The sequence below is a fragment of the Hippoglossus hippoglossus genome, chromosome 6 (assembly GCF_009819705.1).
Source record: "Hippoglossus hippoglossus isolate fHipHip1 chromosome 6, fHipHip1.pri, whole genome shotgun sequence".
NCBI lineage: Eukaryota > Metazoa > Chordata > Actinopteri > Pleuronectiformes > Pleuronectidae > Hippoglossus > Hippoglossus hippoglossus.
The window spans coordinates 19281897-19296914 of NC_047156.1; the positions used below are offsets into that span (position 1 = coordinate 19281897).

The 15018-nt window shown below is 40.5% G+C and overlaps 2 protein-coding genes across 3 annotated transcripts in view; both read left to right on the forward strand.

Annotated features, from left to right (window-relative positions):
• Positions 1-4173, forward strand: part of pparab (peroxisome proliferator-activated receptor alpha b) — a 30524-nt gene extending 26351 nt beyond the window's left edge. The window contains exons 6-7 of one of the 2 annotated variants that reach the window (XM_034587470.1): positions 2220-2673; positions 2890-3134. In XM_034587470.1, the coding sequence (XP_034443361.1) occupies positions 2220-2673; positions 2890-3134 (699 nt within the window). Of the gene's footprint in view, positions 1-2219; positions 2674-2889 lie in introns of both variants that reach the window. The other variant, XM_034587471.1, reaches the window with a different exon arrangement.
• A 4397-nt stretch (positions 4174-8570) lies between these two features.
• On the forward strand, positions 8571-13802 carry yars2 (tyrosyl-tRNA synthetase 2, mitochondrial). Its single transcript, XM_034587469.1, has 5 exons — positions 8571-9450; positions 10313-10480; positions 11955-12110; positions 12374-12544; positions 13424-13802. The coding sequence occupies exons 1-5, from the start codon at positions 8663-8665 to the stop codon at positions 13581-13583; spliced, it is 1443 nt and encodes a 480-aa protein (XP_034443360.1). The 5' UTR covers positions 8571-8662; the 3' UTR covers positions 13584-13802.
• Positions 13803-15018: the final 1216 nt, after the last annotated feature.

Here is a 15018-nt window from a genome sequence, read left to right on the forward strand (position 1 = left end):
TAGCCATGATTCTGTTTTTTTAGGATATATATGTTTTGTAATGCTTCACATTAATAACGAAACGATAGATATGGTTAATCCCTCTTTGGAAAAAGTGTATCGTCTGTGATTAACGTCTTCTGGTATCATTCTTGCAACTGAGGCAGAACATTTCCATCAGGTTTGACTCATCAAGTCTCTGATGAACACTGACTGTTAGTTCTGTTTATTTTATTGTCTGACTTGACAGTTTTTTTATTGGTGTGATTCAACAACAGAACATAGAGTCTGGATGAGCTCCTACAGAAAGTCAAGCCCTCACAAGAAGTGTGTATGCAATTTATAATTTATAACAATGATCCCAGAGACTGACTCACAGTCAAGTTTGATTAGTTATATCATTAATATCTTTATTTATATCACCATTTTGTTCCAAACTGAAGACTATTGGATGCATTACCATGATATTGTACAGAAATGCATGATACCCAGAGGATGAATCCAGCTTTGGTGATATGTTGACCTTAGGTGCTCATCATCAGGTCAACACTCTTGAATATCTAATACCACTAAGTGAAAGCATCTCTGGGCCTAAGTGCAGCCTCGCAGAGTAGCTTCCAGAGCTGTAGACTTGTCTCTTGTTATTTTGTGGCTACTCGAATATTTCTTATGTGTCAAAGTGGAGACACTGCAGAGTTTGCATTGTACTGTTTCTGGGTTAGGGTTAGCATGACATTGTGATACGGCTAAATTGATCAGATCTTGCAGCAGATAATCATTTAAAAAGAGTAGTAAAATCTTTGTGGCATCAGTAGCTCTGCTTTCAGTATGAATCCTAATAATATTTCTAGAAACGGCCTTTGAGCATCAATAAGGGTCAAAAATAAAAAAAACAAGGGTTGTGCCTGAAAATCACTTACTAATCACTACATAGTCCAATATACTATAGTGACTTCGCCATTTGGTGTCCAATTTTTTAAACCCTATATAGTGCACTCATTGTTTTCCATAATGCATCATGTAAATTAGTGTACAACTGATAGTTACCAACTGAGAAATATATACCATCATGCATTGCGCTCGCTGCGGAGAAACAAGCGGAGAGAGGGCAACAGGAACAGCCTGACCTGTCGTACATATTTAAATACGGGCGGAGCACCGCATCACAGCACAAACTGAAACAAATAAGTTTATTTCTACATTCTACATCATTCAAAATGTTTGTTAAAGTATTTATACTAAGTGTAAAATAAGCATTTTAAATTTATTGTGGGATTTTCTACCGAAACAACGTTGTTGTTGTTGTTGTTGTTGTTATTATACATTATAATCCTGCGACAATTACTTCATTACCGGCGCAGAGAAAATGCGAAAAACGTCCGGAAGTATAGAAGACCCTATATAGCAAAGTAGGGGTTAGTGAATGAGTGGCTGATTCTGCACAGAACCAAGGACCGAGGTCATTGTAACAGTGGGATGATCATTTTGGCGTCTTTGCTTCTGCAGGATCACAGCTTCAATTCATGCTGTGTGCCCCAAAAAACACTTTTCATATCCTTGAGAAAATCTGTGTGACGTCAGCATGTGCACAAAACAACAAAGCATTCTGAAACTGAGATTAATCCTTCATGAAATGAACTTTGGAACAGTGACACAGCTAAATGCACAAGAATCAGTTACTGCTATTCACAGCTTACATGGCTGCTTACATTAATACATGTCTTTGTAACAACATTATTATGGTACTGTGCTTATCTTCTTTTATTTTTGAAATAATAATTTGTCAATGGGGTTTAGTCTTGAAATAAACTGCCTTCTTATTTTTTTGACATTGTGAGTGGTAAATCCTCTTTGCTGACACACGTTCACTTTCAACCTCACCTGTGCTTATATTTCTAGAGACTGTTGCACCTGAATGTGAAGAGTGACATTCATAATCATATAACTGCAGGGTCAAGGAGAGTATTTATGTCATTTGGAACTATTCAATTTGTCTGGACTCAGCCTCTGATCTCAGTGAAGTGTAAACACTGCGGTCACTCAAGCTTTTCAGAGGTTTGCTGATTCAGCATTTTCCATATATTTATGTAGTCACGTCAGGTCAGGTTTGTTTTCTGTGTGTAGGCCAATGTCACAGAGCACCCTCTGCTGACTGTGTTGCAGTTCAGTTGGAAACATATTTTCATGCATGCTTTACAAAATGCAGCTCTGGAGACTGTTTCTTTCTCTTCTATCTGCAGCCGTTCGTCATCCATGACATGGAGACCCTCCAGCTGGCAGAGCAGACGCTGGTGGCCAAGATGGTCGGCTCTGTGGGATCAATAAAGGACAGGGAGGCAGAGGTTCGGATTTTCCACTGCTGCCAGTGCACGTCGGTGGAGACCGTCACGGAGCTCACAGAGTTTGCAAAGTCCGTCCCCGGGTTCTCAAGCTTGGACCTCAACGATCAGGTGACTCTTTTGAAATACGGAGTGTACGAGGCTCTCTTCGCCATGCTCGCCTCCAGCATGAACAAGGACGGCCTCCTGGTGGCGTACGGCTCAGGCTTCATCACGCGGGAATTCCTCAAGAGCCTGCGGCGACCGTTCAGTGACATGATGGAGCCAAAGTTCCAGTTTGCCATGAAGTTCAACGGGCTGGAGCTGGACGACAGTGACCTGGCTCTGTTCGTGGCTGCTATCATCTGCTGTGGAGGTGAGAATACAGGAAAAACTATGTATTTTATACTTAAACTATCATTTTGCAAAATTTTGTATTATATCTTTTTTTTCTGTTTGCTCTTTGAAAGCTTTTTTCCCCAAATTTCGTAAATTGTAGAACTATTCTGTAACTTCTTTTTGCTAAGTATTTTTATTCTAATCACTAAATAATGCTTAAGGAATCTCACTCGACTTAATTTGTCCTGTTTAGACCGACCGGGCCTGGTGAACGTGGAGCACATCGAGCGGATGCAGGAAAGCATTGTGCAGGTGCTGCAGCTCCACCTGCTGTCCAATCACCCAGATGACACTTTCCTCTTCCCCAGGCTGCTGCAGAAACTCGCCGACCTCCGGCAGCTCGTCACTGAGCACGCACAGCTAGTGCAGGAGATCAAAAAGACAGAGGACACGTCGCTGCACCCGCTCCTGCAGGAGATCTACAGAGACATGTACTGAAGTTCGTGGAGGAGTAATCCAGGAGAGGCACTTTGCAAACCATCTCCGTTGTTTTCAGGGACAGAAGAAGAAGTCCTCCATAAGCTAGGGTTGAACCACTTACACCTTCCTAATGCAGCAGGAGTTAGTTTTGGTCAGCACAAGAGCTCCTGTCCAGGTCCAAGCGAGAAGTCTCGATTCTCTCGGTTGGGCACAGTGCTCTCCACTCCCAGGCAGAACAGTTGTGATGTCCAGCTGATCGAGCCCCTGTCTAGATACCGGTGTATGCAACCTCTGACCAAAACGCTAAACTAAAATCTTTAACGAGATCTCCATGGTCATATCCACATCCTGAACCATAAGAGATGACAGGAGGTGAACCTGATAGCAGCCACTCTGGTAGAATGTTTGACAGTAGATTTATGTACTGATGTCAAAGAGCCATAAACCTTCACAGTGAACAGCACCCAAATGACACCTGTGACAGCAGCAACGTTAAAACAGAGATGAGACAGTTTTCAGTCAAGGCAGCTCCTGACAAATTTACTACAAAGTATTATGGTCATATACAGAGATTTCAAGAGTAATGTCATGGTAATACAATAATACATTTGTGACTGAGAAAAAAGTCCTCAGTATTAGGAGAATAAAGAATTCATGATTTGGGGGAAATAAGCAGCAAAGAGAACCCACACTCGCTGTAGTTCCACGAAACCTCTTTGAATATGATGCAGATGTAACCAACGATAACCTCACTCGACCGCTACCAAACGGTTCCTCCTCGCAACTTTCTCCAAGTCCGTCTGGTTCTTTCTTCAGAATAAAAAATAATGACTTGCACAATACCAAGTCCTGATACTTATGGTAATGTGGTGCTGATGAGCCAAAATAATTTATTTAGATTTTTATTTGTAAAACCATTTTAGTGCAGGTTAATCTTCTGATTCCCCTTCTAACATGACACATAGCCTAGAATAATGACTTTATTCTCATAATATTATGACTTTATTCAAGAAAAATTACAACTTTACTCTCGGAAATTTCCAAAACTTTTTTCCTCATTAAATTATGACTTTATTCTCGTAATATAATGACTATCTTGTAAAATTTTGACTTTTTTCCTCGTAACATTATGACTCTATTCTTGAAATCTCCGATTTTTTATTTCTTTTAAGTGGCCCCAATAATGCGTCGAACAAATTACCTACTGGTGAAGGATGGTTATCCAATCACAAGCCCTCCAGCAAGTTTTTATAGCCAGAGACACAACTGTCACGAGGCTCCTGAAAATAAACATGTATTAGTACTTTAAGTCCTCAAAGCCATACTTTGTTTATAACGATGGTGGAAATGATCCTCCTTCTTCGTATTGTTTTCTCCTTGTAACAACACAGCCTCACGACTCGGTATGGATTATCATCACTTACACTTCGATTCCACAAACTGATCACGCAATAGTGTTTTTACACTTTAGAATAGAGAAGCAGAATCTTACAAGTTTATGAAGACAAAAGGTTTTGCAGACTGAAATGACCACAGGTGCAGATTCACTGTGCACATGTCCCATGATGCACATCTGAAGCACAAACACACCTGTGATGTGTCAATGTCATATTTTATACTGGACCTCTGTTCCCTGCCTGTTTGGCAAAACCCACGCACAGACGTTTGGCACTCCATCCTGTTCTGTGTCCTGGTATTCAAGGGCTAACACCGAGATAAACCGCATTACAACCTTAATACAGGCAGGGACGGATTTGCAGAGAATTAATTCATCTGTTTCTTAATTTCTCATTTTTTAAAGTCCTGTTCCACAAAATTACGTCTCATTATTATTATTTTTGTCTCACTCCTCTCTCTACTTCTACTGTGTTTGACTGGCTGTGTTTGGTCCTCATACTGTGCAGTTGATTGAGATTCGAAGGGGTCATCTGTGCGCATAGAAGAGAAGAGTGATAGTATGCTGAAGTTTTTCATCATCAGAAAAGAGTCGTTTTGGGTGAGAAATGTTCTGTGTTGGTCATTTACGGCAAACAGTCAAACCAAAAGACAAACATGTGGCCATCTGCTCTTATTCGACTCAGGGGGTAAGATGAAGCCAGTCAGACAACATGGGTTATTTTTCAGAATAAGACAAGTATAAAAACTGTACTGTAAAGATGGATGGACCAAATACATTTCCATATGGTATCATTTAGATGTTTTCTTTGTGTCCTCCATCTGTTCTGATGAACTGTGCATTTGAAAAGGCCACTCCTCTGTGTTGTCATGTCGCATTTTGTGAAAAAAAACAAGTGAATAAGTTGAAAATGCTCTAGAGATGACTTTCCCTGAAGGAATGTTGATGGTGGAAACCTGCATGTGTAATAGTTTGGATAATATAGAGTATATGTGGACCTGTGAGCGAATGCTCTCCCCTCCTCCTCATCTGCTTCTTATCCAACCAAAATCTCCTTATATCACCATGAATTGATTTGAAATTCAGTCACGAGAAACAGACCTTGTTTATAATCGCAAAATCTGTAAATAGCTGAAACGATCACGCCGCCCCCTCGCCCTCAGCTTTTTAACCCTTGAGGTATACAAGGTACTAATGATGATCAACTTTTGTATCCCTCAGTTTGGTATAAATACTTTTAAATGTTTTTTAAAAATTTACTATAAATGTGGTCACGTACTGTATTGTTTATTCGCTTAAATGCCACATTAATTGTGTTTTCGATGATTGAATTGGATCATATTTTTATACTAAAGTAAAAATGTACTGTATATGTCTAAATCAGATTATTGTTTATTTGAGACGGCACGGTTTGAAGCGTGCGGTGTAAATAGATTTGAGGGTGATAGGGCGACTGGTAATCTGAATACCCACAGACCTGAATCCCATCGGGGGACATTCCTATTAATTAATCGTTGATTTCTAGAAAAATGCATTCAGTTCATTTCAGCTGCACTTCATTTATCTGTTCAATTAAGCGCTTATGAGAGAAAGTGAAAGCACACGGGGATGTGCACGGCCACATGAGCTCACGACTGATTCAAACTTGACCGCTGAATAAGACATTTATCTTTTGAAAGGTCAAAATACGACTCCGCACTGATCACACAATACTAGTCTCCTCCTTTTATACTCAGGTTGCATTAAAATACAAACGGGGTGATTGAGATATGCACAGAATTTCATTGTTGTTATCAGAAATTCTCCATAGTTGCCTCTTCATATTGAACAAACCTGTATTTTGTGCTCCCACGTCTCTGTTGGTCAAACAGAGAAAGCGAAGGCACTCACAGTTTGCCATCACATGTTATTACAGTGACGACGATGCAGTAATGAAAATGCAGTATATTGTTGTTTTATAATTCTCCTTTTGCCACACGTTTTTTTTTTTTTTTTCCCTGACTCTTCTCCCATCACACGCTGCTATAATGTATGAACTCGCGTTAACATTTCTTAAGCCATGAGTAGATTAAAGACACTTCAAAGTCCTTCTTACTTTAAATATATATATATTTTCTCAGAATGTCAGTCCCACGTGCAGATTTCATCGAACGCAGCTTGGTTTATAATTCCCCTCGCACACTCCAGCGGATTTGGGAATGTACTTGGGGATTAACCACAAACAACCTGTGCCTTAACGTGTGTGCCCATGCCATACAACACTAGAGATTCAGAAAACAAACACAAAAAGACTTGACTCGTGCACACACACACACTTTTAGAAAACTGTTTGTAAACTGTTGAGATTCAGCGACACAGTACGAGGGGGGGGGGCACACATACAGGAGATTATGTCAAGGCAGATTTTAAGAGAATATCCTCCACGGTGAAATCGGAGCTCAAAAGTGAAACTGAAGCTTTGTTTTACAGTAACAATGAAGGATTTGCTTTAATGAATGGTCAGACTTGCAGAGGTAAAAGGTTTAAACCCATAATGGTTGAAACACTAGAGCCAGGCCCTTGAGGAGAGGTCGTGTAAATGTGTGATGTCTGCTTACCCTTAGGAATGCCTGTTTTGTGTTGAAATGACAAGGGACGTTTTTTTTTTTTTACTTGTATCAGGGAAACCTAGTCTTCCTTTGTTGAACTAGCTCAGGACATAGAAAAGGTACTGTTCTTCCTTCTCTAGCTCTCTCACTTATTCTCTCAGAGATAAGTGTCTAGTGCTCTGCCTTACAGCACAAACACCCACAATAGTGATTCATTTGACTTTATTTTTATTTCTCCAAAACTGACCGAAAAATAAAGAAATAAATGAGTTACCGCAGGGGCAGCAGTCATAAGAATTAGACGTTTGATTTGATTTTTCATTAGATTTTTTCCTGAATTTCTTGGAGTTTGTTTTTGTGGCTATAGTGTCATGCAAAGAGAAAACGGAGACTGTCTATGGATGTGTTCTTAATGTGTACTGTGGCTTGGTAACAATACTGTAAATGCTTGATGAATGTATATCTAGTCATTTAAACAATGAAACAAGTTGTCATTGACCGGGTGTCAAAATAAAATGATTTTGAAATTCACTACGTTTGTTTTAATTTAAATGGACCATGCTGGAGTTAATTATGGACCATTGAAGGTTGGTTTCTGTAGTTGATTCATAGCACATGTCTTTGTTTGACTAAAATGTCTACGGAAAAAAATACATTTATAAACATAATAAAATCTGTCTTCTCAGCTGGTCCTGATGCGAGTTCCTCATGTATTGGTCTGTGGTCAAACCTGCAGAAAGAGTATATTGACTTTATTCAGTGAAGAGAAAATGCTGAATTTTGATTCAGTGTACTGATTAGAGTCTGACCTATTTGTTTGTTTGTTTTTTGATAGACTACTGAAATATAGTATTGGCCGATATGATTTCTGAGATATCTTTATCAAACCCTTATGATAATGAAATGTAACTGAGGCTTTTATTGTTATTTTACAATAAACCATAAGCTTTGTTATAAAATCACTAAAGCGTAAATACAACCAAATATATAATTGAATTGAGAAAATAATCATTTGAATATAAAACGCAAAATTAAAATTCACATATTTTCCGCATAGTCTATTCTGTAAAGTTAAAGATTTTGCATTAGCAAACGTAAACGCAGATACAGAGATGTCTGAGAAAGGCTCATATCAATATATCATTGAGATGATTGATATCATATATCATTGGTCGGGCTCTAATTGTAATGCAAAACTAAATTGACCACATTAATAAAACCACACACACAATTCAAAATAGAAATCAGACACTATTAAACATTGCATGGATTGAAGACTAGTAAAGCGATAAGAACAGTAGACATTTGTAAAAGTCGAAAATATTTTTTTAAATATTTGTTTACTCCTTTTTAAGCTGTACCTCTTACCTTTGTCTTGTTTTGGTTTGATTTTATACAGTTTTTATATTAAGTGTATGACTTTCACATGATTCACTAAATGGGAAGAGAGTTTGAGGAGCACCTGCCACCAGCCTTCTTCTTTAAGAACCAGAGCACTAGAGGGCGCTGTCGTCCCAACAAACCGCCCATGCTTCCTCTGTCTGCTCGTCACATTGTCCAACATGGCTGCGCCCTTGGCAGGAACCTGCCGCTTTCTACCGCGGCATGCGTCCTGTGCCCTGCTCGGTAGAACGGGTGTGTGGCTCAGCCTCAGGTGTAGACTTCACCGCTCCTCCCCTGCACTCAGCGGGCTGCTCTTCTCCCTCAACAGACGCGGTGTTCTGAAGGACTCCTTCCCGGAAAACGCAGCCCAGGACCAGCTGCCGCGGCTCCTCCAGTCCGGTGCTCAGACTGTGTACTGCGGCTTTGACCCCACGGCCGACAGCCTCCATGTGGGCAACCTGCTCGCCATCATCGGCCTGCTGCACTTCCGCAGCGCCGGGCACCACGTCCTCGCGGTGCTCGGGGGGGCCACGGCTCAAATCGGGGACCCGAGCGGGAAGACGAGCGAGAGGGAGCCGCTGTCCGCGGACACCGTGGAGGAGAACACCCGGAGCATCCGGGAGAGCATCCAGAGGATCTTCTCCAACCACGAAGTGCACTTCCACGATGCCTCCAGGAAACCGGGCACGGTGACCGTGCTGAACAACCTGAGCTGGTACAAGGACTGGGGCGTTGTTCCCTTTCTGTCCGAGGCCGGCAGACACTTCAGGATGGGCACCATGCTGAGCCGCCACAGTGTCCAGTCCAGGCTCAAGAGCACAGACGGCATGAGCCTGACTGAGTTCACCTACCAGGTGTTCCAGGCCTATGACTTCCACCACCTCAACCAGGTGTACGGCTGCAGGATCCAGCTCGGGGGCACCGACCAGCTGGGCAACCTCATGTCTGGCCACGACTACATCCACAAGTATAACTCTCCTACTTTTAAGGATTGTTTCCAAGCCTCCCTGAGATTTCTCTTAATGTAATGCATCATTGATCCATGGTAAATGTCCACACAGCAGCAGATGTGATTACATGTTTCATGTGGATTGTTAGGAGCCCTGCTTCAATTCTGCACACTTCTCCTCCACTAAGGATCTATTTTACCAGGGGGGTTGCTGTTTATACACCACAGGCCTATAACCTCTACCAACCAAACCAGTTATGTATGGTTGCAAAATTCAGCTCAGATACCAACCAGCCCGGTAGAGTGATTTCTGTCATTTACAAGAAAATGTCCATCCAACTTAAAGACAACTCAGAAGTCCTCGTCATGGAGAGATACCTGTATACCAGACCCTGTTAAAGACTGGGATCAGTTACTATTTTAGTGATCCTGGTAAATTTGGAAACTTAGGTGCATGCATCATTTCTGTTTACACTGTGCTCGAGCTGCCAAGACACTTCAGAATGTTAATTTCCTTATTTGTTTTATTGAAAGTTTAACACAATATGGTAAATGTATACAGTATTCCTTATAAAATAATTGTGGTGTTCGATATGGAGAATATATCTGTTATTATGCAGACCAGAGAAAACTCTTGTCATCTCTAAAATAAAACTTAATTTAGTTTTTGTTTGACAACACAACTTTGTAAAATAGTAACGAAAGTTGATCATATCATCTCATTATTCGATTCCATTTGAAGTTGATTTATTACTCTATGTTATGATGACACATGCAAACAAAGGCACCAGCAGTCCTACAGTTTTGTTTTAGCTATTTGCTAGTTTATGCACTACATCAAACTAGACTTGTAACACTTGAAATCCTGTTATCTCTCCAGAGTGAGTGGAGAGGAGGTGTACGGACTGACCACCCCCCTGGTGACCAGCTCTGTCGGGGACAAGCTGGGGAAGACGGCGGGCAACGCAGTGTGGCTCAACAGAGACAAGACGTCACCGTTTGAACTGTATCAGTTCTTTCTGCGACTGCCTGACAACGCTGTGGAAGGGTAAGTGGAGATAAAGGCATATGTGTGTTTGCTCTGAAAGCTTCTCATAGATGGGTGCTTGGGGGGGTTGATGATGCTTCTAACACGTGACACGGCAGTCGCAACAATTAAAAAAACTAAAAGAAAACAAATATCTCCTGTTGAAAAGGCTTTGACACACACCCATAGACGAAGCTGTCGAGAGAGTTTGTGGTGATAAGAGCCGACACCTGTGTCTGTGCTGTCAAGAAAATAACGTGATGTGTGAAACGCAAACTGCAGGTAAACTCTGTATCTGATTCTCCAGACTTTACCAGCAGGTCATGGCTAAAAATGGCTTGATATGCTGTAAATGTACAGTGGCTTCAGAAAGTTTTGATATCCCTTCACTTTTTACACAATTTCCATCAATCTCCTCTCAGAAATTATAATGAAAAAGAAGAAACTTGTTTTTCGACAGTTGTCTTGTCGGTGTGCCTCAGGTCTTTGTTGAGTGAAAGGTGAACCATCACCCCACATGCCATGTGTACTCTGGAGCAGGTCTTTTAGAACCTTCCTGTGTTTGCCTTCATTCATCCCTCCTTCATAGCCTGATACTTCATCATAGGGATGGTATCATTCAGGTAACAGCAGAGTCTGGTGTTCGACCAGATGTTTAGAGTTTAAATTTATATCTCATCAGACCCAGAAATCTTTCCCCTCATGTTTGCAGACTCATTTAAATGCAGCTTGGCAAGCTCCCAGGTTTTACTGAAATCCTCTCCCATTCTACAATAAACACCTGATGGATGCAAGGCTGCTGCTGAGAGAATCACCCTTCCTGTCAGGTTCCCATTCTCTGCAGAGAACCTTTGTTAGCTTCTCGGTCACCTCCCTGACTTTGGCCTGATTACTGAGTTTGGTCTGATGGCCAACTCCAAGTCCGTCTTCTTCCCTTTCACTTTATGGAGGCTTCTGAGCTCCTACAACAGAAACAGACTTAGGAATGGTTTAATTATCTTGCCCTTATCTATGCCTCACCTTGCAATTTAATCGACTTACTGTAATTAGACCTTATGGCTCGGTTATTGTTCCGACTTGAAGTGTGAATTGTTGGACCTCATATCTACCAGTGTGAGCCTGTTTCATCTATAACCAGTCAATTTACTTTGTCACAGCTTGACTCCAGTCAGGCTCTAGGCACATTTTAAGGCTAATTAAAGCAACCATGATGCATCTAAACACAATTGGGGGTGCTGCAGACAAGGGTCTGAAGAATTTTGTAAATAGAGATTTAGTTATTTTTTTGTTTTTTAATACATTTTGAAACATTTCTTGTAATATGTTTTCACTTTGTCATTATAGATTATTGCTTGTAGGCTAGTGGGCTAAAAATAGGAATTTTATTCATTTAAAAAAAAAAAATTGCAAAGAGTTAAGAGGTCTGAATACTTTGGAGCTGCTGTAGATATTCTCAGCGTTGTATCCAAGGCTCAGGTGTATTGTCTTTTTATAGGTATCTGAAGCTGTTCACCTTCCTGCCTCTGGCGGAGGTGGAGAGGCTGATGGAGCAGCAGAGGGAGGATCCAAGTAAACGGCTCGCACACAAGCGACTGGCTGCAGAGGTGACCAAACTGGTGCACGGAAAGGAGGGCCTTGAAAGTGCTAAGAGGTCAGATCAGGCCCTGTGTGTTTGAGTGTTTGTTTCTGTGGTATTCAATGCTGTTTTATTCAAGTTTTTACATTTCTTATTTGATAGGTCATTCTTAAAAGTAGCAGGAATTCAGATAGCTGGAAGTGTGATTTAGAAGATGCCAAATTCATAACTCCCCCATGCTCACACTTCTGTAGCTGCCAGTGACCTCTGACCTCATTACTGAGGTAAGAATTGACCTATTCAGGGAAGAAAAGTCATATTTAATATTATCGTTGCAGATGCACCGACGCACTTTTCCACAGCAGTGTGCAGGCCTTGGAGGAAATGAGTGACGAGGAGCTTCAGGAGCTTTTCAGGGAGGCTCCCTTCCTCGAGCTGCTGCTGGAGCCGGGGACCACTGTGATAGACGCCTGCCGAAAAGTCAACGCAATCCCAGAGGGACCCAGAGGGTGAATACGCCAATACTGCTTTCTTTACATACAATTACAGGGTGCAAATACCAATAGTTAATATTAATAATTTATTAAATCTAACATATTAACCTGTAAATTATGAAATTTAAATCAGTCCACTCAAATCACAAACATTTCTTGCAAACGTCTTTTATGTGGCTGCACATTGTTTTTACAGCGACTGTTATTTAAAATTCAATCATTCAAAAGCAAGCAGCTCCAAAGCAGACTGTCGGCAGTACATTGTGGATTAATTGGCCACTATTTCTGAAGACAAATGTTTCTGTTGAATTTGTAAATTTCATTGCTTTCATCACTTTGTGAACAAGAAAATATAATTCTGTTCAGCTCCATTGTATCGAAAACATGACTTGAAAATATGACAGGGATACTGAGCATAATTTTCAAATAAAATATCTTCTTTATCTTTATTTTCAATAATCATTACAAAATGACATTTACAAAGTCCCTGTTTGTTCAAACAACCGTCCAATTATTCAGTTTATAGAGATATAAAACATAAATGTTGCAAATCCTCAGAAGCAGTGGATGATGGGAATTTCTTTCCTGTCTTTATATATCAGTGAGTTTGTTCTATATTGAATGTTGTATGAGTTACTGCAGTGCACGATTAGTCGATAATTGGAAAAATGAATTACCAATGATTTTGACCAATAGATTAATAATTTAAGTTATACATGTTGTCTCGTGAGCACTCTACACTGTAATCTTTCATTTTCATCCATGCTTTAATTAGATTATACAGGTTAGAATGGTTCTGGTTTGCATGCTCACTTTGTGTTCTGCAGCTATGTGAGGTGATGTCTCTGTCTATTTGAGACTGTCCTAACTGACAGTGTTAACGCTTGTGTGCAGGTATCAGATGCTTTCGGACGGTGCAGTGTGGATCAACCACAGACGGACAAATAAACCAGAGCAAATACTCATCCCCAAACTCCACATCCTGTCTAATGGACTAACGTTGCTCAAAGTGGGCAAGAGGAACTTCTACATCATCAAGTGGCTCAGTCTCTGAAGTCCCCTGCTCTCAGCAATGGACCAGTTTACTGTAATGGACTGACTGGGAAGGTAGGAGACTGCACCTCAGCAGGTCAAAGAGGAGACATGGATGGACTGATATTTTGGTACATAGCAGGTTTTGATGTAGTTGGTTTCCCTCTGGTTGTAATATAAATATGTATATGTACAGATGTGACATTTATCAAAAGCTGCGGTATTAAAAATAATTTGACATAAAGACGTTGTTCCTGTTGGATTTGTACTCCCACAGAGATCTTGCAAAGTGAACACTAGGGGGCAGCATGGTCCCAGTCATAATGGTGGTGCTGCAGGCGGCCACAGCTGCACCACATCGCCTGCTGTGACCCCATAGATAAATAATTGCTAATAGTAAAATTAAATTGCATCATTTCTCGCAAACAGTTTATGCATCTATTTTTAGCGAATAGTGTTTTTCCAGTTTGATGTGAACTTGAGGCCAACATCTGTCTCACTGCTGCTGTTTTCTTCTGTCTATGTGGTGTCCAGTGTAAACTGCACCACAGGGAAAGAAGGAGATTTTAGATCAATTTAAAAACAAACTAAATTCGATTGGGGATTATTGTTGGATTCCGTAAATTTTATATTTCAGTCAGCCGAATTTTTTTTCAAGATAAGAATTAGATTTTCCCCATTAAGTACAAAGTTTTCACTGTGGTGTAGTTAACAGTTTCTGAGGCTCAGCACGCACGGCCTCTTTCAATGTTTTTTCATTTCGTATTTTTACTTATTTACAGACACTTGAATGTGGACATGTTCGTGGCTTTTTTTAGTCCTACATCTGTTCTTCTCTTTTTGTCCTGGGGGCCAGTGGAGATGAGGACAGGGTCTGCTCTGTGCTGACCTTGATTTCCCTCACTCACCTCCAGATTACTGGGGGGAAATACCAGGTCATTAAGATACACTTGCTAGATTTGAAAAAAAAAATTTTTTTTCTTTACTGGACATAATCGGATAGATTTGACATCTTAGCAGTGGGGGAGGGTAGATACACTACGAGCAGAGGACCCACACCTTGAAGCTTCATCCCATGCATGTTCAGAAATGTCATCCCTTAAGGTGGAATGTTTACAAGCAATTCATTTTTAACAATTTGGTTTAAATCAAAAATCAACAACTTATATAAGGAGAATGTTTTCTCAGCCTTTTGATTTTAATGTATGCTAATATTTTCCAGAAATTAAAAATGTTATGAATATATTTGGTTAATGGTTTTGACTCTGAATCAAATGCAGTTGGTGAGTATGTACAAATTTTTGCAAAATGCATTTGGCAACTCTGAAGTTTAGTCTTATTATAGGTAGGCTGCTTTACGAAAATCGTATCACACACCACCTAGCAACAGCTTTCATAGATTAGCTAAAGAATTATTTTTATTTTGTAGTGTAAACTGTTAACTAATGACACTAATG

Excerpts from the sequence above, each read along its gene's own strand:
- yars2 (XM_034587469.1), top strand. The coding sequence starts at position 8,663 with ATGGCTGCGCCCTTGGCAGGAACCTGCCGCTTTCTACCGCGGCATGCG. Across the intron at positions 10,481-11,954 it reads CCTGACAACGCTGTGGAAGG|GTATCTGAAGCTGTTCACCT; the intron begins GTAAGTGGAGAT and ends GTCTTTTTATAG. Across the intron at positions 12,545-13,423 it reads ATCCCAGAGGGACCCAGAGG|GTATCAGATGCTTTCGGACG; the intron begins GTGAATACGCCA and ends GCTTGTGTGCAG.